At 47.6% G+C, this 24,358-nt stretch overlaps 1 protein-coding gene across 1 annotated transcript in view; it reads left to right on the forward strand.

The window, feature by feature from the left end:
• The window catches only part of EMB (embigin), a 44,123-nt gene extending 20,770 nt beyond the window's left edge, over positions 1 to 23,353 (forward strand). The window contains exons 3-9 of the mRNA XM_045839973.1: positions 5,199 to 5,385; positions 5,625 to 5,713; positions 14,744 to 14,871; positions 17,271 to 17,550; positions 18,363 to 18,396; positions 21,356 to 21,410; positions 21,959 to 23,353. Of these exons, the coding sequence (XP_045695929.1) occupies positions 5,199 to 5,385; positions 5,625 to 5,713; positions 14,744 to 14,871; positions 17,271 to 17,550; positions 18,363 to 18,396; positions 21,356 to 21,410; positions 21,959 to 21,979 (794 nt within the window). The 3' untranslated portion in view covers positions 21,980 to 23,353. The remainder of the gene's footprint in view (positions 1 to 5,198; positions 5,386 to 5,624; positions 5,714 to 14,743; positions 14,872 to 17,270; positions 17,551 to 18,362; positions 18,397 to 21,355; positions 21,411 to 21,958) is intronic.
• The last annotated feature ends 1,005 nt before the right edge of the window (positions 23,354 to 24,358 follow it).

Here is a 24,358-nt window from a genome sequence, read left to right on the forward strand (position 1 = left end):
GTCCTCACAGAAGCGCCCTGAAGAGCAAATGGTAGAATCAACATGTAACGTTCAGCGACACGGGCTGTAGCTTCTGTTGCATCCTGCAGTGAGCTAAATGGTGAGAGGAGTGGATGATTGTGTAGCAATTAATATGTCACTAAAATTTTTCTTATGAAAGTTCATCTAGTCCTTTTTGGAGTCTCATGAACTACGCATTGTCCCATTTTACAAGTGAGAAAACTGAGGGGTGCGATATAAAGACATTTTGTTTCGCCCTATGGATAACCTTGGACAAAGAGCCCCAGACACTGGGCCATTGCCCTGCACAGGGAGGTGATCTACAAGGGAGGTCATGACTCTCATTCCAACCTCCTGCCGTGCTGGGAGGCCCCAGGGAGCCGTATCACCGAGATAGCGTGGCGGCCTGGCCTCACCTTCTGGGGTGTACGTGTCTCTGTGATCTGTCCTGCTAGGAGGGGCAATGCTGCCACATCTCCTTGCCAGTCCGTCCCCAAGAAAACGGTTTGTCTCCAGCTCCACAGGGTGCCAGGGAGTCAGAAGTAACAGAAGAGTCAAAGAGCCTTTCTGAGTGCTCCCGCCTCCACAGCCTCCTGCCGCGCCACAGCCTGCAGCGGGGCCTGGCTCTCCCCACCTGAGCACGGAAGCCCGGCCTCGGGCTGAGCAGGGGCTGGCAGTAATGGGTGGCATTCGGCTCAGACCCGGGAAAAGGCTCAGAGAAGTCTCTGCAGACCTTGATCCTGCAGCGATGCCTGAGCAGGGTTTTCCAGGATGTGGAAGTGTTTCCTGGGGATTCTCCACCACGCGTCCCGGACATTCTGACCTCCTTCTCTCTAAGTTAGGATTTCCTTCTCCGCACCAGCTAGGCAGTAAACCAAAGCAGTTCAACCTTCCAAGGAACCGTGCAGTTTGTTGCCAGGGCCAGGGGTCTGTGGCGCTGGCAACAACGACCCCGTGCCAGGAGCAGAGGCTGTCGACATGCAGACCTGTCCGTACAGGGGCCATCATGCAGTGTGTCTGCCCTCCTGCGGCAGCTCGTTGCACTCGTAATGGTGCCCTTGGGGCTCTTCCCTGTTTTCACATGTCACCCCGTATCCTTATTGTTACAGACCAAGTGTTGTTCAGTTGTGTGTCTGTCACCACATGTTTGTGGGCCACTCATTCATCAGTGGTCATTTGGACTGTTTCCACATCTTGGCTGTTGTGATACGAGGGACCTGAAATAGTCTGACTCATGGAAGCAAAAAGGATACAATGGTGGTTGTGGGGGCTGAGGCAAGGGGTGGGGGAGGGGATGGGGGGCGGGGGGGTATTAGTCCAAGGCACTAAGTTTCGGCTTTGCAAGATGAAGGAGTTCCAGAGATCTGTACGCTGTGTGCTTCTTGATAACGAGACTGTATTGTGCACCTAAAAACTGTTAAGACAGAACTCATGTTGGGTTCTTAACCTCAAAAAGCAGAAAAAGAAATGTCAATTCCAGGACAGAAATAAAAAGAGCAAGTTCAAAACACACACACACACACACACACACACACACCACAACAGCAAAGATACATCTTTTTTTTGCAAAAGAAAGGTATCTAATGAGGGCAGTTAAATAATCCAAGTTTTGCTTTCAAAGCACAACTGTGGTGGTGTCACAGAAAACATGTGGAGGAGGAGAAACTGCGGCCAAGACCAGTGAGAGGGTCGTCGGTGGGTCCTGCAGGAAAACCATGAAGCTGTTTGGATAGAAAAAGCTCTCCTTCCCCCTCTCAGGGTCCCTGGCTGGGCCTGAAAATTAAACTGACAAGAGCAGAGTAACGGAAACAAAGCAACAGGAGACAGGCACGCACATTTGTTTCACACGCATTTCCCGTGACAGGGGGGCCTTCGGAGGGGAGTGACGCCCCGAGGAGGCAGCCCCGCGTGTCTGGCGCTGGTTTGGTGGAGCGTCGTGGGGCAGCACGCTGGGCCAGAGAGGGGGAGATCAGCGCAACAGGCTGCGGGACCTCGGCAGGGCCTGGGTGTGAGGACTCTTCCCCGTGTCCCTGTCTTCGGGGATGAGGATGCTCCCTCCTTTCCCCCAGGCAGACGGAGGGAGGGCGCCTGTCACCTGAGAGCTTTATGACCGACGGCAGGGGAGAAGGGAGGATTGGTGTGGGTGGTCAGACAGATCTTGCTGCTTCTGCTGTTTCGCAAACTCTTTGGCTTAAAATATCCAGTACAGCAAGGTGCCATTATTGGGGGGGTGGTTAGTGTGACAGAATCTCAACGACGGCATAGTAAGCAGGGTGGGAAGTGACCGGGCAAACTGCTTTGATGTTTCAGAGGTAGAATCAGCTGCCTTCTACCCTGCGTGATGCAGCATTACGGGCCAGGGGAAGGGAAGGCCGGTGCTTCCCCCCAGATACAGGGAGTGTGAAGAAGGACCTGCGGGACATCGCGGGTCAGATGCTGAGGACACACCTGGTGCTATGGACCTGTGGGGTCGAGAAGTACGGATGGAGCCAGGAATGTGGCGAATAAAGGAAATGAGAGAGAATCCCTCAATCGAGCCTGGGAGCATACAATCAAACCCTGAAGAGGCTAAGAGAGCAAAGTCCCAGCGGACACGGGCATTTGCTGGTGGGAGAAGCTGGTGCAGCCAGCACAGTGTTAGATTGTGACACAGGAGCAAAGCCAGGGGCGTTTCCGGGAGTCAGTCGTTTCTGGCAACGTCTAACATTTTGGCGACGGCGGATAAAACATGGGCTCTGAAAGGAGGTGGTCGGGTTAAACCATTAGGCCATTTTTAACCCAAGAGAAAGCACTTTCTGTGGTGCTGCGAGGCACCAGAACCTACGTGCTCTACTGAAGCAGGAATGCCGGAGTCAGGGAACTCCTCCACAAGACTAACGAAGTAAATTTCTCTGCCACCCAGAGGGGACCACCTTTCTAAGGGGATCCCAGAGCTAACGGTGACAGGAGGAACACGTACAGAAAACGAGCTGGAGACCAGATAGAGTACATCTTGGAACATTTTCTCCTGTGACTAGTCCCCGGGATAATTTCTGACACATAGTAGATGCTCAGAAAATGTGCTGAAATGAGTAATTTGTTTCAGTTTACTGACTCAGTGTTTTCCCTGTATAATTGAATCTTGGTAAGGTCTTACTATACCTAACGTGCTTCTTTTTTTTTCCCCCTTTCTTTCTGAGCATAAAATTCGGCTCAGCAATTCTGGAATTACGGAAGCGGTTATTTCCATCCTGTGCTCACAAAGCAATCCACGCTAGCTGTTCTTAACTGCTGGCAACCTTCGCACCTGGTCGCTGCTTAAGGAAGCATTTCTGTAAAGTTTCAAATGCAATTGAAAGTGATTTCGTGTTAATTTATTTAAGTTCTATTTTCTTTTCTTTCTGCATTTTGGTTCCGCATTCTTCTTCTGATGACACCCCGTGATGGAGCACAAGGTTGAAAAGTATGTTTGTACTGTGTTTTCTCCCCAGCAAGCAACCCCTCCCTTCCTCTGGGGGGTGGCCATCCCTGCTCTGATTTCTTTTTTTTGTTGTTTGTTTGTTTATTTGCTTTTGTTTATTTATTTTTAGAGAGGGGGAAAGGAGGGAGAAAGAGAGGGAGAGAAACATCAATGTGTGGCTGCTTCTTGCGAGCCCCTTACTGGGAACCTGACCCACAACCCAAGCATGTGCCCTGACTGGGTATCGAACTTGTGACCCTTCAGTTTGCAGGCCAGCACTCAATCCACTGAGCCACACCAGCCAGGGGTGCTCTGATTTCTGTGTAGTCACTGCCTTGCTTTTTAAAATTGTTTTATGACCCAGGTGTGCACTCCTGAATGTGATGGTTTAGTTTTACTTCTTTTTACAAGGCGTGTTTTTAAAGTATCTTATCATTTTTAGGCTTCTCTCTTCCCCTTTCTAATGTATCTGTTGACAAAAACCAGATGATTTATCTCATAAGTCTTTGCACAATCTGGATTTTGTTGATTAGTTTCATGAGGTGTAGTTTAATGTGTTTTCCCGCCCCCTGTATTTCCTATGAACTGGTGATTGGATCTAGACACTTAGTTTCGGGACCTCCCTGCCCCTTTATTCCCAGATCACCGCCTAGGTAGTGGGTGGGGTGTTCCAATTTAGAGGTGATGGTAGCAGTAGAGGCAAAGCGCCCAGATTCATGATTCATTAGCGGTTGCAACATCATTGTTACATTTCTTTTTTTTTTTAAAGATTTTATTTATTTACTTTTAGAGAAGGGAAGGGAGAAAGAGAGAGAGAAATATCAATGTGTGGTTGCCTCTCACATGGCCCCCACTGGGGACCTGGCCCACAACCCAGGCATGTGCCCTGACTGGGAATCGAACCTGCGATGCTTTGGTTTGCAGCCCGTGCTCAATCCACTGAGCTACACCAGCCAGGGTGTGTTACATTCCTTTACTTATTTGCTGGAATTCTACAGAGAGTTTTCCTTCTCTATTATTTGGTTACCACGGGTTCATTTAGGCAGAGCAGTGTACTGGTTTGATTTTTTTTTTTAAATATACCACTGTTCAAAATAAAGGAACTGGTTGGTCCTATGTCACCTATATCTCCACCTCCATCTCTATCTCTGTATCTACATCTATGTATTTACCTATAGATAAATCACCGCCAGGCTTTGTACTGATATTTCAAGTTCAGTGACAATTCAGAACATCAGGATGGATATTTAAATTCTTCTGTCTTGGATAGGTATCTTTACCCGATTCCTCCAGGTTCTTAAGGAGTGAGTCTGGGGAGGATAGAGTTAGTACGCCACACAAACGCACATTGTACACAGAAGGTTCTTGTGGTCACTATGGAGGACACGCCCCCCAGTGTGGTTTGGGGTGTTCCCACAGAGCCCCTCTTCTGCCAGAGCATGGGGTGCAATTCCACAGTTTTCCTGCACGCTGTCCGCTGCAGATGTGAGAGAGGCAACCATCACAGCTTGAGGCTTTTGCAACTCTGCTACTGTTGTAACAGAACTTTTCCTTGAGCTGTGTCCACGCAAGAGAATGATAAAGGGAACTAAATCCGTGTTGATGACGACTCCATCTTGGAAGAGACGTCACATGAAGAAACTGTCTCGGGAGAGCACGACCGTTGATGACTTAAACTGTGTTATAATATATCGGATTTCCCTTACACGTGGCTCGTGCAATATCATCTCTGTTGTTGTTTTCTTTCTGTGGCTGCCAGAGCATTCCAGTGCGGTGGTGGAAAAAAACATCACTCTGCAAAGTCCGTCGAATGTGGAACTCGCGTGCCAGTTCACGGCATCCGGGGACCCGAACGCCGTGAACGTGTCTTGGACAAAGGATGAGGAGCCCCTGAAGAGCGGTTATTTCATCAGAGCGGAGGACGGAGTCGTGCACACGCGCTACTTGTGAGTAGGCCGCACTGCGACCTGTGCGCTCTCGTGACACGGCTCGGGAAACCCTGAGTGCCTCTGGCGGCTGGCGCGCTCTGCTCTGTGGCCACGGGGACGTCGTGCTAATATTCCAGATGGCGTATTGACAGAATTTGTTTCTATTCTAGCCGTTTGATTAATAGCCATGTCTTTTCATTTTCATTAGGAAGTGTTTTGAAAACTAAGCCTGCATTAATAACTTACATTATCTTTAGGTTCACCATCAGTAATAGCAAACAGTTGGGACGTTATTCTTGTTTCTTTCAAGAGGAAAAGGAAAAAAGGGGCACATTTAATTTCAAAGGTCAGTACTAATGATTTGTAACGTTATAACCAGTGTTCTAAGAATTCTAAATCCCCCAGTTCTTAATTTATTATTACAATGCTAAACATAACGCAGCTGAAAGACATTCATAATATGCTTCCCATTGAATTATAAGTGGCACCTTTAAAATGGTGCTTCCTCTTGTCTGCCCAGCGGTCAGACCTGTAGCTCCCAGTGCACTCCCACTCGGCTTCCGGCCCTCCTTCAAGCACAGGTTTTAGTTAGAAGGACCTGGTTGCCATGTTATTTGTAAGTCATAGCAGTCTTTTCTTCCTGCATCCTTCCTTTCCTCCCTCCCTCCCTCCCTCCCTCCCTTCCTTCCTTCCTTCCTTCCTTTCCTCCTTCCCTTCCTTCCTTCCTTCCTTCCATCCATCCATCCCTCTAAACTCAGAGCTTTTACAATAGCCCTCCAGCTGTCTGAGTTACTGCAGTCCTAGGCTGTGAGAATATGTGTCACCTGTGGAAATTCAGGGACACTATAACATTTTAAAATAATGCAGAGACGCAAAAGGGGTGCCTGCTTTTGGTGCCATCAGGTTAGGGGCAACCCCAGAATGTCACGCCCGGCTCACCCTGGTGGAAACGGACAAATCAAAGTGTTTTACTCCTTCCGTCATTAAAACAGAACTTTAACGATCTCAGACACATCAAAAAGACTAGCCATTCAAGTTCGACAATTATCCTCATGAAAACCCCCACGCTGGGACAGATTAGTGGACACAGTGTCCATGTTGGTGTTTTGGAAACACAGTCTGTTGCCATATTGACTGCTTTGGACTTTTCCTCACATTATGAGAAATCATTGTCTGGCTGGCGGCTGGGACAAAATAGGGACACTGTCCCGGCAGCCCCACCCACGGCAGGACGGCCTGTTCCGTCACTATCGACCTGACGTGAGGTGGCTCGCTCCTACACCCCTCCCTGCTTCCCTCTCCACTCCCCAGCTTACTTCCTTCTGAAGGGTTTGTGACTGTGCCATCCTGGTAAATATAATAAATCCTGGTGTTTGTGGAACTTGGTCTCGGCAAAGGCAGGAACTGTAACCATCTTTTGATTATTTTGATCATGTACATTCTCTCTCAACCTTCTTTCCTTCATTTGCCTGATTTAACTTAAGGGAAGGATAAATTATATACAGTTCCTTCCTTTATTCATTCTTTCCCTTCCCTTTTTTATTTTCCTTTTCCATTTGTCTTTTCCCCACCCTCCCTCCCCCATGAGTTAAAAGGATATTGAACTCATGCACACACACAATCCTAGTGAACATTTTATTGCGTCTCCTTTAAATACATAAAGTAGACCTACAGGTCTTACAGAAATACTCAACAAATCTTGAGGCTTAATGCGATTCCAGGAAATTCAGCTTTAAAAATAGTTTTATTCCCCCCTTCTAAATGGCTCTGTTTTCTACAAATGTGCACTAGTTACACCCCTTCAAAGTTTAAATATCGATGACATTCCATGTTTCTCAGTAGCTTTCTTATACTAAATCACCTGAGCTATTGTTTGGAAGTGATCATTCTTACCTCTAATGAGAAGATGGACAGGAGCACTTCACTTTTCAATATCCCGGTTGATTTAATGCCAACAGTCTTGAAGGTGGGCTCTCGGTTCCGAGTCCGTTGGAGATAAGGAGCCCGGAGCTGGCTGGGGCGCCGGCGTAAAGCCGGCATCGGAACTCGAGTGCTTGGGGAGTCACAGAGCCACTGAGTATTTACTTCTTTAAAAAAATAGTTCTCTCGAAGCAGTTTAGTCCAGTTTATTAGTTTTTAGTGCCCACGGAACATGAATGTAACTTTTAAGTATGTACTAGGTATATCATGAGGATATTTATAAAATTAATAAGTTGAGCCCTTCTAGATCTTTTGGCAAAACAATAATTCTCTGTAATTTATCTAAATTTATTATTGTTTTGAAAACTAATTTCTTTTTATTGCAATTTAGAGATGTTTGGGCGTCTGCAGAACAACTCATGTTGCAGTTATTTAATTAGGTCTATAAGGCTTATGGGATGATACGTATTTTCATCAATGTCCTATTATGCTTCCTCCACATGGGTTGCTTAGGTTTGCCCAAGAAGGAGGATTATCTTTCCTTAGCAGCACTACAATTGTGTGTGGATAAGAAGCCTGCTTTATAGACTCTATTTTAAATTGAGCCAGAAAAAAAAATGTTCTGCTGTTGACTTCATGAGTCAGCTGTAGAGCATGCTCTCCAAACAATTTATCAGCGGCGCTCCTGTCTCTGCCTTCCCGGGCGCTGGTTGATTTATTGCTACACGATTGTTAAAGGGCCTCCATGTCCCTGCTTAGTCCGGTGCGGAAAGGCCTGCTGACTGCGTGTGTTTGCCTGCTGATGCCCGTCACGGGCGGCAGCCAGTGCCGGTGATTGCTTCCCCGCCCCCCCCCCACCCCGGTGGATGAGTGATGGTGTACAGGGTTTCTCTGTGGCGCGTCAGATACTCTGAGGTGGCTGCTACAGTATTCATCAATGTTAAAATCTCTTAGCAGAAAGAGGCAGTTTAGTGGGTAAAGGACCACTGACAGCACATGGAACGCTGGGACGTCATGGTGAGGTTTTGATGGTGCCACGTGCTAGGACACGTGTCTTGGCCCTGCCACCATCTTCACTGGGAAGCACCCCGGGAGTTCAAGTGCAGCAGTGTGTTGTGACAGAAGAGCTGGAACCCCAGCCCCAGACTCTGGGGTCAAAGTTAGGTGCTTTGACCATATGGGAGACTCTCTTTCTTAATTTGAACATAAGTAAATATCCTGGAGCCCCAAATGACCAGGTTGATTTTTTTCTAGTTGGTCAACACGTAGATAGAAATCGCCAACCTTGTAACTCCATAGGGGCTTTCTCTTTCACTGCGTGGGGGATGGGGATCCTAGACCCCGTTTTCCTGGAGATCAGCCTGAATCAGCAAAATCACCATCTTTAAGAATGGATGCTTCTAACCCTGAGACTCTGAGGTCCTAGTTTATCCCAAGCTCCAAAAGGTCAGCAGGACACATTAGAAGGCAGCGTTGCTGTCCTTCTGCTCGTGCGCACTTCCAAATGGAAGCAGCAGCCCAGACCGCCTGTCCCTGTGCCTGGGGAGCGATTCAAATCAGCGATGGCCCCCCACCCCCGCTGAGCACAGAGCATTTCATCATTTAGACCCACGCTGCCGGCATCAGCCACACCAGGCAGAGCTGAGCGGTGGTTGGTGTCGTCAGGACCATCAGTCCTGGGGACAGCGGGAAACTACAGAGGCAATGAAAGGAGGCAGAAGCTCTGTTTTATTTCCCTCCGGCATCTCTGCCATCTGCAGTCCGTGTCCTGATCTGAACGTCTCGTGGAGATGGCCTCATGGCGCTGCAACGCATCCCTCCCCCAAACCTCGCAGACGACCCACGGTTCTCTTGAAAAGTCCCTTTCAGCTAGCAGATGCGCTTTCCACGCCCGTGCTGCTTTCCATGCCCGTGCATGACCAAGTGTACCTTCTTCTGCGGTTTTCCTAAAACATTGCTTTTCTCCCACTTTGGATTCTTAGTCTGGGAGTCCCCGTCAACGTTTCGATCATATGCCAACACACATTCTCCTGCTGAGCCATGACCTACCGTCTCTCCAGAGAAAAGCACGCTGAGATGGAGAAGTGGGGTCGCTATCTGGGAGATCAGCAGGCGGGGGACGCAGGCACTGCGCCCTTGACTCATGTGGGTGCCACCAGTTTCCGGCTGCCTCCAGGGCAATGTCCACTCCGAGACAGCCTCGCCAGGCTCCAGAAGTGGCTGCATCACAGCTGCATTAATAAAAGCACAAGCCCTGGCTGGCGTAGCTCAGTGGATTGAGCACGGGCTGCAAACCAAAGCATCACAGGTTCGATTCCCAGTCAGGGCACATGCCTGGGTTGCGGGCCAGGTCCCCAGTGAGGGCCACATGAGAAGCAACCACACATTGATGTTTCTCTCTCTCTTTCTCCCTCCCTTCCCCTCTCTAAAAAATAAATAAATCTTAAAAAAATAAAAGCACAGCTCCACTCCGTCTGTGGTCTGCGAGGAGGAGCCTGGGGCTTCAGCGAAGATTCCTACTTGAGCCAGGCTGACGCTGTCTGCTCAATTTGCAAGTCTTCAGTGGGGGCCTCTTCTGGGTTGAACTTTTTGTTGTTGTTGTTAAAGATTTTATTTATTTATTTTTAGAGAGAGGGGAAAGGAGGGAGAAAGAGAGGGAGAGAAACATCAATGTGTGGTGGCCTCTTGTGCACACCCCTTACTAAGGACCTGGCCCGTAACCCAGGCATGTGCCCTGACTGGGAATTGAACCGGCGACCCTTTGGTTCACAGGCAGGCACTGAATCCACTGATCCACACCAGCCAGGACTGGGTTGATCTTTCCAAGTGGGACTCTGTGTTGCCTGTGCTTATGTGTTCTCAGACTTCCTTTAATAACAACACGACCCCAGGCTTTGGGTATGTTGGAGCGAAATGCAACCAGGAAGGGTGCTGAGCTGACAGAGGGATAGTGTTTTGTCCAAAAACCCAAGAATAACTTTCTTCTCACTCGGTCCAATCATTTCCCATTTCCTCACAATAAAATGTCAAATATAGAAATATACACAAAAAGGGACACCGAAGCAAAATAAAATATGATGATGATGATGATGATGGTGGTGGTGGTGGTGGTGATGATTAGCCAGCCGTGGCCACACACCTTGCTGAAATCCTTGAGGGCCTGACCGCATGGACCACTGCTTCTTTCCCAGTGAGGGTCTTCCTGACCTCACACCGAAGCACAGGGGCCTGCTCCTCCCAGGTCAAGTCCGAGCTCAGTCTGGTGGTCACCACCCCACGTCAGAGGATGCACCCTCGTGGACCAGGACACGTGCTGGTCACGGGGATCCAAACTGCCTGCCCAGTCAGAGCCCCGAAGCCTGACCCACCCAGGACTGCCCTCTCTGGACTGGGGAACTGGAGTGGGGAACTGGAGCGGGGAGGGGATTTACATCGAGGTCACCAGGGACCTCAGCCCACAGACCGCTGTCCTGCTTTCGGCCACCACCTGGCCGGTGTCTAGTGGAGGAAACGGGCTCCACCATAAGAAAAACAGAACAGTACAGTGGTCTGTGGTTCAGCCTAATTTAGGCCGTTACCATTCTGACATTTAACCTCATTGTCTTGTTTCTCCAAAGGGTAAAATTTACTCATTATGTTACCATCAGGACAGATAGCCAACCAACTCTCTTGGCCCCTGGAGTGGTTTCCAATTTTCTCACACGGGTCGTTTTCCTCGGCGAGCGTGCTCTCTGGGTCTGCAGAGGAGCCCGAAGGCGCAGCCACAGGCTGAGCCCACCGAACCAGACGGATGGAGCGGCTTGCCCTAAGAGGGCAGAGCGCTGGGGTGAGGGTGTTCTGCACGGGGTCAGCCCGTCAATAGTCAGTGCTGTAGCTGGACCCGCCCGTGTGGTTCTGACTGTGACTGCAAGACGCCTGCCCCGCGTCAGGAAACTCTGCAAAAGTGCAGGTTGGATACTTAGGGGACCCGGAAGGGGCACGGCCCAGCTGGGTGCAGAGAGAAACTGAGTGAGCGCGGGGCTGGGGTTCTGCTTTTATTGGGGCCACGGGTGGGGCCCAGGGTTTCATGGGCTCACCCCTATGGGTGAATTTAAACAGAGGGAGTGGAAATTTAAAGCGCAGGAAAAGGAACTAAACAAGGGGTCCACACGCCCATTATTGAAATCAACTGAGACCTTTAAAACAAAGGAGTCTCCGTGGGTGCAGGTGGCTGTGACCTAGTCCTGGGGCTGGCACTGGTTTCTTTGCGACGGCCATCTCTGAAGTGTGGGAGCCTTGGCTGGTCAAAGGTGCTTGCATCGTGAAGGAGAGGACAAATGTCAGGGCTTACACTGCCGAGAGACGCTGCAGTTTTCTGTTTAAACCGGCATGGGGGCGGCAATTACTCCCTTAGTCAAAATTATAGCTTACGGCCGTTTCAAAGTGTTGTTTGCTTTGTTCTGTCTCTTCTTGGGAAACGCAGTCTGTAGTGAATGGGACGTTTCATTCTTATTCTTAGGTTTCCTGATAACATGTGAAGTTATCCCATGTGCTTTTCCTGTTCCATAGACTACCTAGGTCCAAACACAAGGTGTTCTTTTGAAGGGTTTAACCGAGTTCATTCCGTTTCTTGTACGGTAAGGAGCAGGAATTAGGCACCCTGGTTTAAAATGTTATAACGTATACTTCGGTTGTAAATCTTTACAACAACATCCGCTTCAACTGCTTTCGCCGAGCCCTTGAAAGTGCGCCCCCACGCGGCGGAGCCGGCTCTGCAGCTTCGCGGAGAAGTCGTCTGGGTCCCGTTCGCTCCCGCCACATGCCGCCCAAAGCGCCTCTTTCTGAAGAAAGAGGCCTCCGGGCCTGGTCTCCTGGGGATCCATCTTCCATTTTTCATCCCTTTTCCATTTGAACTTCCATTTTCAAATGGGCGGGGTGGTCTGTGAGGGACTCCGTTTGGAGCCTCTTCCTCCGTTTGGGCTGCGCCCGCACATGCCAGCGGTTCTGAAATGGATTCAGAAGAATTCTTTTTCTTCTGGGTCTGTCTGCTTCTCTGCCCCTCGTGGCCAGCCGGCCCAGCCGTCCTGCACGTGACCATGACCCATCCAGTCCGGCTCAGCTGGCGGAGGACCGCTGTGCAGAGAGGCCAGGGGCATCACAAACCGCTCGGGTGGGAAAAGCGCGAGTGCCCGATCACGATCGCGACGGAAGGTTGACCGCGGTGGTGGTTTCTCTGCACCGCGCACTCGGCGCCGTCTGTTCCCGAGCGGAATCCTGCGCAACAGGGGCGTCAGACTCATCTTCACGGGGGCCCATCAGCCTCGAGGTGGCCTTCCAAGGGCCGAGTGTAATGTTAGGGCTGCATACATGTAACTGCTCCTTAACGGTTAAGTGAGAGCTGGCACTGCTGCCGGGTGGAAAGAAGGCACCGGGCGGATAAAGCAAGGGGGAGGGCCGGATTGGGCCTTACGTCTTGCGTTTGCCACCTGCGCTGTACAGCGACGCTGTGCGGTACCTTGGGGTCACTGCGTCTGTCCTCAGTGCGGCTGACACTGAAGCTGCAGTTGTCAGCCAGGTCTTCTGTGGACCCAGACCTTATCCTTGTCACGCCACTGGCAGGTTGCACTGTCTCTTTGAAACACTCATGACCTGATCTGACCTTTGGAATGGACACACAGTAACCACTTGTCCCTGAATGTCCGTCAGCTTAATGGTGACCAATGAGGCTTGTGGGACTCCTCTCCCTAGGAGTGCTCAGAACTATCTCTCGGCCAGGCCTGCGCACCAGTGTCTTCTGGCTGGGATGACGTCGGTCAAGCTAGGCACATGGACTTGTGCCCCTATTCCCTCAGGGACACCCTAGGGCCACCTCACCGGCCTTTCATAAACTAGGAGCCAGGTCAGTACACATTCTAATTGTCGAGTCACACCTTCGGTTGTGCAAAATTGTGGACCATTCCGTTTCATCACAGCACGTTTCCTTGGTTCTGAGAAGTGGAGAATGGAGGCTTCCAGATGGCTCTGTCGTCTGTCTCAGGGTCACTGAAGCATTCGTGCTTTCGCCGGTGACAGTCCTTCCTCTCGCTGGCCTCTCGTTATTATCAGCAGAGCCCCAGCTGGTACTCCACAGGTCGGCAGGCCTGACGGAGGAGAGGCTGATGGTGTCATCAATCTCATTATATTTATTTAGGCCCGATTTAAACAGTGAGGAAAAAAGGATACTTCCCGCACTCATCACTGGAACAGGAATCACCTCAGGACAGAACCCCTAAAGAAACCCTGCTTTAAAGAAACTACTTTGATGCCTTCTCTGGAGCTTAGACGAGTCAGGATTTCTTTTGTAGTCATCAGCAATTATTTTTCCCATCTTCATCTGTACAGTTCATACATCCAGCAGGGACCTAATTATCTTTGGGTAGGAAAAAGCCAAGAGAACTTGGAAAATGCATTTAATATAGAAACTTAATTTTACTCATTAAAATTGATCCGTCCCCAACCTCCTCTCTCCAAAATAAAATCTAAAAAGAGGATAACAAGTAAATACCAAAGAATACCCACAACATGTGTGAACATAGTATTAACATTTAGACAGTTTTCTTACAATGCTTTCTCTGTTGGCAAACCAAACAACAACAAAAAGGAAAAACAAGACACAAAACCAAACCCTGATTAAATTAGTAGAAGAAAAAGTATCAAAAAAGTAATCTTAGTTGACAAGACTGCATATCCTCTGAGGGGAATCAGAAGGAACTGGTTTCACCATGGAAACTACTGGTTGGCTTTTTATTACTTTATGTTTTAATTTTGGCCAAATTATTTGGTCCTTAACACTTCATTTTTCTAAAGTCAGCTGTCATTTTTATTGTTTCTAATTGTATCTGCTTCAAACTTAGGAAATTCATTACAGTGAATATTACTAGATACATGTTTATAAAACCACATGAAAGGGTTTTTTAGTCTCTTTCCTACTCTGTTCTCTTGCTCTTAATTCTCCCATGTTCCTTCTCGTGTTCCTACCTTCTCTGACTCTTTGATGGCTTTTCATAAATCCATATCAGCTAAAGAATTTATATCCTGACAATTTTATCTCCTCAATCAAATGCCATATAGGGATAAAACTTTGAAAAAAATTGTTCTAAAGTAGCTTAGTAGGTAGGAAGAAATAGGTGTGAAACGTGAAATTTCTTTCTTATCCGACCATGTAACAGTTTATTATAGTACTTGTAATTGTTATTAGACTCGATAATAGAAGATCTTTTTTTATTTCTGCATTACAGACAATGACATTGGGCTATCTATGTATTATATTCCTGTTTCTATTATACATCCTGATTATTATAACTAGTTTCATTTTATATAGAAATAAAACCGCATAAAGTCATAGTAATGAGAAAACAAAAGAAAGTGACTTCAACCTGAATACCTCCTCCTTATTCAAACTCTTTCAGTAATATGCATTTCTCTAAATTTCTCTTAGTGCCTGAACTTCATGGCAAAAACAAACCACTGATCAATTACGTGGGGGATTCCACTATCTTGATATGTAAATGCCAAGGTTGTTGTCCTTTAAACTGGACCTGGCACAGTGGTAATGGGAGTGTGCAGGTAAGATTATATTTCTTTGATTTGAAGAAAAAGGTTTATTTCGTAAACAATAAGATTATAGCCTCAGAATTCCTGGGACTGTTTATAGGTCTGTTATCGTTTTCTTCAGTGTGTACTCATGAAAAGAGAACAGTAGGAAATGCAGCTGTCATTGATGGTTTTAGCTTAGTACATTGTACATCAAAAATTTAATGTTTCATTAGCTGGTACTTGCCTTTTTAGATTTAGCAATGTATTTAAATTTTTTGAAAGGAGGTTGAAAGAAAAAAATAAGTCATTTTTCACTGACGACCTTAAAGATTGATGACCAACGGAAAAAAAGATTCTTTTTTTTATCCTTTCAGGAAAGTAACTAGAGAAAAAGCCCCTTTTCTTTTCCTGCTTCTGTCTCTGGAGAACAGAATGAAAACCTGATAATTGAATTTAGGTCTTAAGTTCTTTTATTAACTCTCTTTGGCCTTTTTTGAACTTGCAGAGACTTAAGGAAAGCCAAATGCTTAATATTACTATTAAGGAATTAATGGGTATTCAAAGAGCTGATATTAAGAAAAACACGAGTGTTCGAGAAGTCACTTCTGGCTCTTTCTTCCTCTGAAATGGCCTCAAGTAGCACGGACATTTAAGAAGTTGTCCCTTTGGGGACACCCATCTATTGCCCTGCTGCTGAGGATCATGGAAATTAAATTCCGCGAAGGCCAGCTGTAATTCTAGAAGGAGCAGGACGAGACAGTGTAGGTCTTACCATGAAATATTAACTTCCTTCCGAGACAAGATTCATACAGCTGAAGGGGGAGAGAGAAAGGACTGAAAGGGCAGCATGGCTGACTCTGTACTTGTCGGTTTGATTTTTCAAAGAAATAGTTCCAAGTCATCTCGGGGTAGACTTAAATGACTAATATTTCTGCTTATCTTAGTGATGATTAGGCAAGGCAATCACTTTTTGTATGTAAATACTTTTTAAAATGTAAATTTGTAAAAACAACATTCATTGTGGTTTTGGAAGTACACAGCTCAATTTACTAATAATGCGAATGCGATACTGACAAAGGGACCCTGAATCTAATTATATTAAAACTTTTAGAATGTCGTCTGGGGTTCTCTCCATGCGCTATACTGATTTGCTCTGACCTTGGCCCTCAGCATGGGTCACATTAGGATATGAGAAAAATGCAAGGAACAGGGTGTAGGTTAAGCGTTTTTTTCCAGATGCAGATGAGCCAGCTGCACCGGCATCGGCCACCTGAGAGGCCCGTTGCGCATGCACCGCCTGGCTCATCCGCTCTGAGTTGGAGAGCATGCGTTGGAGAGCATGCGATTGTGACAAGCACTACAGGGGGCACTGTGCACGGGGAGCCTATCGCTACAATTTGGGGGCAAACAATAGACTCACACAGAGCTCCTCATCAGACAACCTCTGAGCATGTGTGCGGGCGAGCGCTTATTGAACAGTGCAGTTGAGGGGTAGAGCACTGAGGGCAGCCAGTGCCCCAAGAGTAAAATTTAATTTAAGTGGATCAAATCCATAAGCCCCCCAATAGCTGAAGATGACTTTTCAGTGGCTGGGGAAACCCAGTGAATCTCTCAGAAGCTAGCGTGCCTGAGAGACAGAAAACTCGGATGTGAAAGGCAGAGAGTGGGCAGACCACCGCACGCGCCAGGCTCACCGGGGATTTCTGCCGGTCCTCCTGCACCGTCTTCAAAGGCCCGAAGATTTCCTCTTCAGTTCCAGCCGGAGGGGCTCCCCGTGCCAGGAGCCAGCCACCCTCCACTGTAGGAGCGATCGGATCTCATAGCTCCCTTAATGTAACCCTGAAAGTCATGTGTGCCTGTGCTTGTGAAGGAAGAAGTTCTTCGAACAGCTAGTCAGGAATTAGAACATGAATCTTAGATGGCTGGAATTTTTCTGTATTTTTAGTTCCCACGTAGTATTTACCTGTGACGACCTCCGTGCTGCAGTTTTGAACCTTCGGTGTCAAGGATGCAAAACAGAGTTTACTTCTCCTCCGTTTGCTGCCTCTCGGAGACCGGACTCTGACAGGGCTTGAGCTCTGCTATGTGTAACTTCTCACAAATTTTAATGCGCCCCCTGCTGGCAAGCAGTTTCCTTGGCCCTATCTTAGAGTGTTTCCTGCCAACTAGACCCTCTAGCAGGGGTGTCCAACCTCGGCCCACGGGGCTCAGGGTGGCTGTGAATGGGGCCCAACACAACATCGTAAATTTACTTAAAACACGGTGAGATTTTTTGGGGTGTGATTACACGTCACGTTGTATTGAATGGGTGGCCCAAGACAACTCTTCTCCTCCCAGTGTGGCCCGGAGACGCCCAAAGGTTGCACACCCCTGATTGAGCAGGGGTGTGCAGTATGGTAGGACTCGGTTTCCATGTCTCCTTCTACTAGGTTCCTCTTGACGTTCAGATGACCGACAAGTATGTGATCACTGGGACGAATGTCAATGAGACGAGGCTCAAGATAATGCACCTCTCTGAGGATGACCAGGGGACCTACAGGTGCCACGCGGTGTTCCCACTGGGCGAGGTCGAAGACCACCTCGAGCTGGTCGTGCTGAGTTACCTGGTGCCCCTCAAACCGTTTCTTGCCATAGCCGCGGAGGTGGTCGTCTTAGTGACTGTTATCCTGCTGTGTGAAATGTACACCCAAAAGAAGAAGAACCGCCCAGGTAGGATTTATTTTAGTGTTTTTAGATAATGTTCTCATGTTATGACTTCATACATTACAGGGGCTTCAGGGTTCTGGGGGGAAATGTAGGTTTTGTTCTTTGGGGTGATATTTATGTTAAGATCAGGGGTGATACTGCGCTGTGGGCTTGCATTGCTGGTCTTCCTGTTTCAACTCGCCCGAATATTTCCGTGTTGAAATAGATCTTTTCCCCCTTTTCCTTTGGTGTCACTGGTCCCTACACACTGGGTAAGGAGATGTATGTGCTTTGGTAGTGGACTGTGCCTTGGGAAATTCTGTGGTAGCTTAAGATAAGAGACAAACAATTACTTTTTCAGGGAGATAACTCATGTAAAATTATTTTCCCACGCATTGTAGAGTTCTCATAAAAGAGACACTATCCTGTTGGTTGCTGGTTTTTATGGCCTGCACCTGATGGCTTGCAGGTGGCGAAGCCAACGGTCCCCTCTCAGGAAAGTTCTCTTCCATTCTGTCTTCTTTCCTGATTTTGTACTACATCTTTAATCACTTAAATAATTTGTAATTAATCAGTCAATCAACCCTGTTTGGAAATCCAAGGCACTAGATGTGGTGTGGCGGGAGCATCAGGTGAGGTGTGGCGAGCAGGTGCACACAGGACAGGGGGCAGGGCAGGGCAGCTGACCAGTGTCGCTCGTCTCTCTCCCACTCCCCGGGGGACAGAGCACAGCGCTGGGCCTCTGACTCAGGGGAAAGCTGAGTGGAACGTGCTGCTCCGTAAGAATCATCACCCAGTCTTCCTACTAACATGTATCTTCTTCTTTCGTGACACAGATGACGGGAAGGAATTTGAACAGATTGAACAGCTGTAAGTAGCAGTTTTTCTAGATTCATTTTCTTGAGAGAGAAATACAGATAATCGTGAAATAGGATAAAATGTTTAGAGTCAGGGGAAACCCCCCCTGAGTGTGTTACGTGTGTGTTCCGTTCTGTCCGTGCTGCGGTGAAACACGTGGAATTTGCCTGCTGTCACGGGGCTGTCCCACACTGTGACTCCCACTTCCCTGTGCTTCCCTTTTCTCCTCAGCAAGCGGGTTTATGTCAGTACTTACAACACAAGGCAGCCGCATTAAATGGCATTATATCCGTAAAGTGCCTGGCTTGGGGATCTGGTGCACAGAAGGTGTTCAGTAACCGCGAGGACGCAGTATTGCTCCAAGCGCCGGTACCCAGCCCTGGCTGTGTTTCCATCACTTAGGGCGCTCCGTGACTCAGACCTTCCTGGATCTCCAGGTCCGAGGCCCCCGGCTTGGTGCCTGGGCATCTGCATTTCTCTCACATGGCAATCCTTGGTGCAGACTCCCAGTCATGTTGCAAACGACTGGCCTAGAATTCCACTAGTCATTACTTCGGAAGGCGCCCGGCTCGTGCCCCCGGCTGGCACAGCCCCCGCTGTGTGGAGCCGAGTGGGACAAGGGCCGGGATGGAGGTTATGGGGCTGGGGCCTGGGGTGCTGGTGAAGCCCCGCCCCCCAAACCAGAGCACTGGGTGACGGGGACAGGGGCAGCCGAGGCTGGCATGGAACTCTGAACAACGTCTAGTTTACCCCTGGAAGTCTGTCCCCCTTCCTCTCCGTCATCGTTTTCATGCCTCCCCGCCCCTCTGGCCGCCATCTGCTTGTTCTCTGTCTCTGAGTCCGCGTCTGCTTTGTTTGTCCACTTGTTTTGTTTTCTTCTTTAGAGTCCACATATAAGCGAAATCATACGGCATTTGTCTTTCCCTGATGTATTTCACTTAACGCAATGCCCTCTGGGCCTGCCCATAAGCCACGGGGATACAATGTGCAGCACGGAGAAACTAGTGCACGGTATCATAGTCACGTTGTGCGGGGCTGGATGGCCGTTGGACTTCCCGTGGTGACACATTGCAAGGTCTAGAAATGCTGAATCCCTATGTCGTGCGCCTGAGACTAAGATAGTGTTTATGTCAGCGATACTGCAAAACATCTGAGTGCAGAGTCGAGGACTGGAGACCAGGAAAAGGAGGCCAGAGGAAAGCAGAAACCGGAGGCCTCAGCAACGGTTACTAACCAAAAACTGCACTTAAATTTTCTCTCTGTCAGTGGGCAGGGGCTCTGAGGCATGGGTGCTGTGGCCACGCTTCCACAGGAGGGCACGAGAGTGCCCTTGTCATCTAGGTATTTGCAGACATTATTCAACATAGTTATTTTTACTCAATTTACATACAGCAGGCGAAACTAGTCATTGCTCTATGAAGTTCTAAATTAAGGCCATTAAATAATTACACCAGGAGTCCTACAACCCCAGATAGGAATTAAAGTGTAAGAGTCACACACTCCCAGTTGGAACAGAATCAATCGTCCCTCTTTCTGGACAACCTAGGCATCTTGTTTATATTAGTGTGAACTCTTCGTCTTTCTGGTTGCCATGTACGGAGTCCCTCTCTCCTACTCAAAGTCGTATGAAATACGTGACAGTCGTTACGATGTCTGAACAGCCCCAGCCTTGCCTGGCCCTCCCCCCCGCCGCCAGCTCAGCCTCCCCGGGGCTTCCGAGCACCCCCTCGCAGTGCCCTGGGGGCTGCCGCGGGCTCAGCGCACGCTGGTGTGTTTGGGACACGCTCTGCAAGGCTGGGACCCAAACAACGTGCAGTAGGCGACCACTTCTCAATAATTCGGTTCCCATCCATGCAGCCTACCCTGTGTAAGAAATACTTAGAAAATATTTTTTCTAGACTATCTTAGCAATGTTGGAGTGTTTCGATTTCTAGTATGAGGCCTTAATTTTTTTAGGTTTTAGAAATTGGGATATGGTACATCATTGTTTCCATCCTATACTGCTCCACCGAGATCACTGTCTCATTTTTCTCATCTGTAGGTTACAGCTTTATCCTTAGATTTCATGCGAGGGTCAAGGGTCCTTGAACCCATTTGGACCAACCTTTTGCCAATGCTCTTTCAGAATTCTTAGTTAGGAGATAAATTTATTTTTGACAGAGAATAAATATTATGTATCAATATATTTTCTATATAATGTTCATTTACACACGTGTGTGTTTAGAAACCAGTGATTTGTTGGTGAAAATGATTTTTTAAAATAGCTCTAAACACGTAACATCTGAACAGGCTGGTCTGAGTGCTCATTCAAATGGTCCAGCGAGGCCCTGCCTCGCTATCTCATCCACTGCGACATCTCACCCACCCAGTCCCGTCTGCCCGACTTGCCCCCAAGTTCTCACATAATTGATTTGTGGTTGAATTTCTTCTCCCATGTTAATAGCTGCATGAGTCCGACGCTGCCCAGAAGACCTGGAAGGGCACTCATTATCCATCCTCGTTAGCTAGTTTAGTCACTCCTGTCCTCGGAGTCTGAAGTGCAGACTCGCATCCCTGCTCTGATGCACACAGGGTAGATAAAGAACCACGTGTAGCCTCTAATTCAATGTAATAAACAGGTCAAATCACAGCACCTGCATCTCACGTATCGGCGGAGCTCCTGACGGGCCGTTATCTGACATGTGTCTAAGCAACACACACATCATAGCCGTGTCCCCAAGCCCCCACCCGTGTTCGGGGAGAAGCATCCCTCCCTCTGAGTAAAACAAACAGGCCTTTGTCACTGTCTTCTATGGCAACAGAATCAGTGGCATAAAAACAATCAACATTGTAAGTCAAACATTTTTAAGAGGAGTGAATTCTGTCTGTAATTACCTTTCACATTAACCTGGTAGCCGTGAGATGGATGGTTACTGACTTAATTTTATGCAGTGTAAACATCTAGTGATTTTCTGTTTTATTTTCAATGCAGGAAATCAGATGATAGCAATGGTATAGAAAATAATGTCCCCAGGCACAGGAAAAATGTAAGTTACTTCTAAATGGTATCCCAAGTAAAAGGTAAAATCCACTATACATAGGCTATCTATTAATCCAGCTAATTTTTTGTTTGTTTGTTTCATTAAAGACCTAGTCAATCACTATGTGCTTGGACATGCTTATTTACAACATTATGGGGGAAAATATATAGTTATACAAAAATAAATGACATTTTTTTCCCACCAGAGAACCAATCTAAAAGTAAATCTATTGCACTGCCTATATGCAGTTTTTTTCTCTTGTCACCATGGGCTGGTTTCTTTTACAATTTTTCATGTAGTGCTTATTTTTCCCCCTCTCAATTTTTCTGGATTCTCCTCTTTTATTCTCACATATTCCCATATTTTGGGTTCATATTACCTTTTCAGAATTCATCAGTATTTTTCCCCCAGTGGTGAGAGTAGGAACGGTTGGTTTTGGCAATACTTCGGATTACCCCTTCCCAGCAGTTTTTGCTTTGCTAAAGTGATGATGTCACTACATCCTGCTAACCAGGACGTGCTGACGAAGTTTCACTGTGTTTTGTTCGACTCAGGAATCTGTGGCCAGCGAATGAGAAGCGTCACGCCAACAGTCATGGGAAGACGGACAGAGAATTTGTATTCCTGCTCTGTCTGTGCTTCCTGTTAAGAACATCTGAGTTTTTATCTTTTAAAAGAATAAAGAGTTTAAGCAGCATGTCCAGCAGCAGCTTCATGAATAACAGATGCTATCTCAGACCTAAAGCTGTTTTTGTTCTGTCATTATTTACATAAAAGTGAGGTAAATTGTATTAAATATGTTGTAGGAGCTCTAACCCAGGATAATAATCTCATCCGGTCCTCAGGGGACACAGACCAGACACCAGCAAAACCAGGTAATAGTTCATAGAGCTACTGTCACTCAAGACCTGCTTACAACCAAAGAATTCATTAGAAAGGAAGCCTTTGCCATTTGCCTTGAAAAGTGTTTTCCCTAATCGTGCTTACTGTGTAAAAAACTGCAGTAATAGTCGTGTAAAGTTCATCCTCCTGTTACCTTGAAGGAAAGTGTGTCATGACTCCGAAGTGAGTACTTTCTGCCTTTGCTGCTGACGGTCACTCTCCGCAGCCACAAGAAGAACGCTGTTTTCCTCCAAACGTCCTGGTTTAGGGCGAGGAAGTAGAACCATGCACTTCCCCAGCCTCCGTCACCACCACGGCATCTGCCCCAGTCCGTACTCTGCGCATCTGCGCTGCTTCCCCACAGCAGCCAGAGTGATTCTTAGCCTTTACCAAGAGCACTTCTTTAAAGCCACGGGTTTCGGATTTCCTAAGTCCACCGAGTACTGATGCGGTTGGGCACAGGGCCATGTGGTCATCACGCAGCCCTGCTACGAGAATGCTTGCGAGATTCAGGGTTCCCTGGCGTCTTGGGGCGCCTGGTCGCCTGGTGTCCATGGCTGGCTCAGTACCTAAAAATGCACTGTTCCTGCTTACCATCCTAACTCTTCTGTCCAAAATCCACAAGTGCTGGAGTGCTTCTGCGATGCTGCAAACGCCTTAGACTTTTCTTCAGGGATAGACTACGTAGTAGCTCTTGCATATGTCACTGAAATACTATAAAATCACTCTAACCAAACCATGGGAACACTGAACAGACATGGACATTTGTCAGTGGCTTTGACAAGACCATTAGAGTCCAGAACCCTGCTGCGGAATACCGGATTGGGTGGAGGACGATGACGGGCAGGCTGCTGGGCGTCTTGGTGGAGTGGGTCCCGCTGCTCACAGACTGGCCGGAAGCAGAGGGAAATTTGGGGTGCTGGCAAGGAGCCCACAGTTCTTGGCGACTGGGGGATTAGAATGCCAAGAAGGGGACTTTAATGAGTTAAAAAAACTTTATAGAAATGTATGCTATGTGTTGTCTGAGAAAATTATAATAAAATCCTGGTAGTGGCATTTATAATTTATACGGCGTCCTAAGCAATGTTAAAAATAGCACCAGTGTGACTAATCCACACAAAGTAGTAACCTGGAAGCTGCGCATTATTTCGCTGTGCTAGGGTTTCGTGTCAGCTCTGCACACAAGTTTTGTCGAACTAGAAAACATCCCTTCGGTCATGGCAGATCTCATTTTATTCTCGAGCCATAGGCCGTGCGTTTATTTGGTTTCACCAATTATTACTTTGATAACATAATTGTGGGCGGTATCTGTATGATGACAGAGGACTCATCAGTTCACTTGGTGAATCTAAACAATTTGAATTCGGTGAGCAATTAGACCTGTTGTCTGGCCGGGTCCCATTCGACACAGTACACGTGTGACTGGGTAGGTACCAACCAGAAACAATTTGTAGCTCGGGCACAGTGTGCGTCCTCACAGTTCGCTACTACCGTAAAGGCTAAGGTACTTTCCAAGCAAGAAAAATTGCTGCCCCAAGGTCAAGTGACCTGGAATATTTACAGAGTACACTGAATTTGCAAATGGCAGTGGCTGGCTATTTTTCCAGCAAGGACAACTTAGTTCAGTAACTTGAAGAAGAAAAAGCACTCAGAAACATTAAAGTTGAGTTTTGGCTTTTCGGAGTCTCTCTGGAGGGCTTCTGGAAAATTACTCCACTGATATCAGATTCAACACAAAAAGCTTCCATGAAGCCACCGGGTGGAGATGATACGTGGATCGACTCACACCGACCCATCGTCAGTTGACTCGAAATGCTGAGTGAGCAGAGAAGCTCAAGTAGGGGAACCACCGCGCATGTAGGTCCTGGACGGGAAACCCGATTTCTCTTTCCAGCTAACAGGGGTTTGCAGCATATTGAGTAGGTTTAATGTCATAAAATGCCCAGGTACTTTCAGATTAGCTTATACTGGAATGTAAATCTCCCTTTGTAGTCTTCCCCTTTTCCCTCAGTATCCGTTTATTAGGCCAAAACCTAGACCCCGTTGTGATATTTTCTCCTCTATTAACTCAA

Source organism: Phyllostomus hastatus, unplaced genomic scaffold (assembly GCF_019186645.2).
Source record: "Phyllostomus hastatus isolate PE091 unplaced genomic scaffold, TTU_PhHast_1.1 phas_contig_329, whole genome shotgun sequence".
NCBI classification, from domain to species: domain Eukaryota; kingdom Metazoa; phylum Chordata; class Mammalia; order Chiroptera; family Phyllostomidae; genus Phyllostomus; species Phyllostomus hastatus.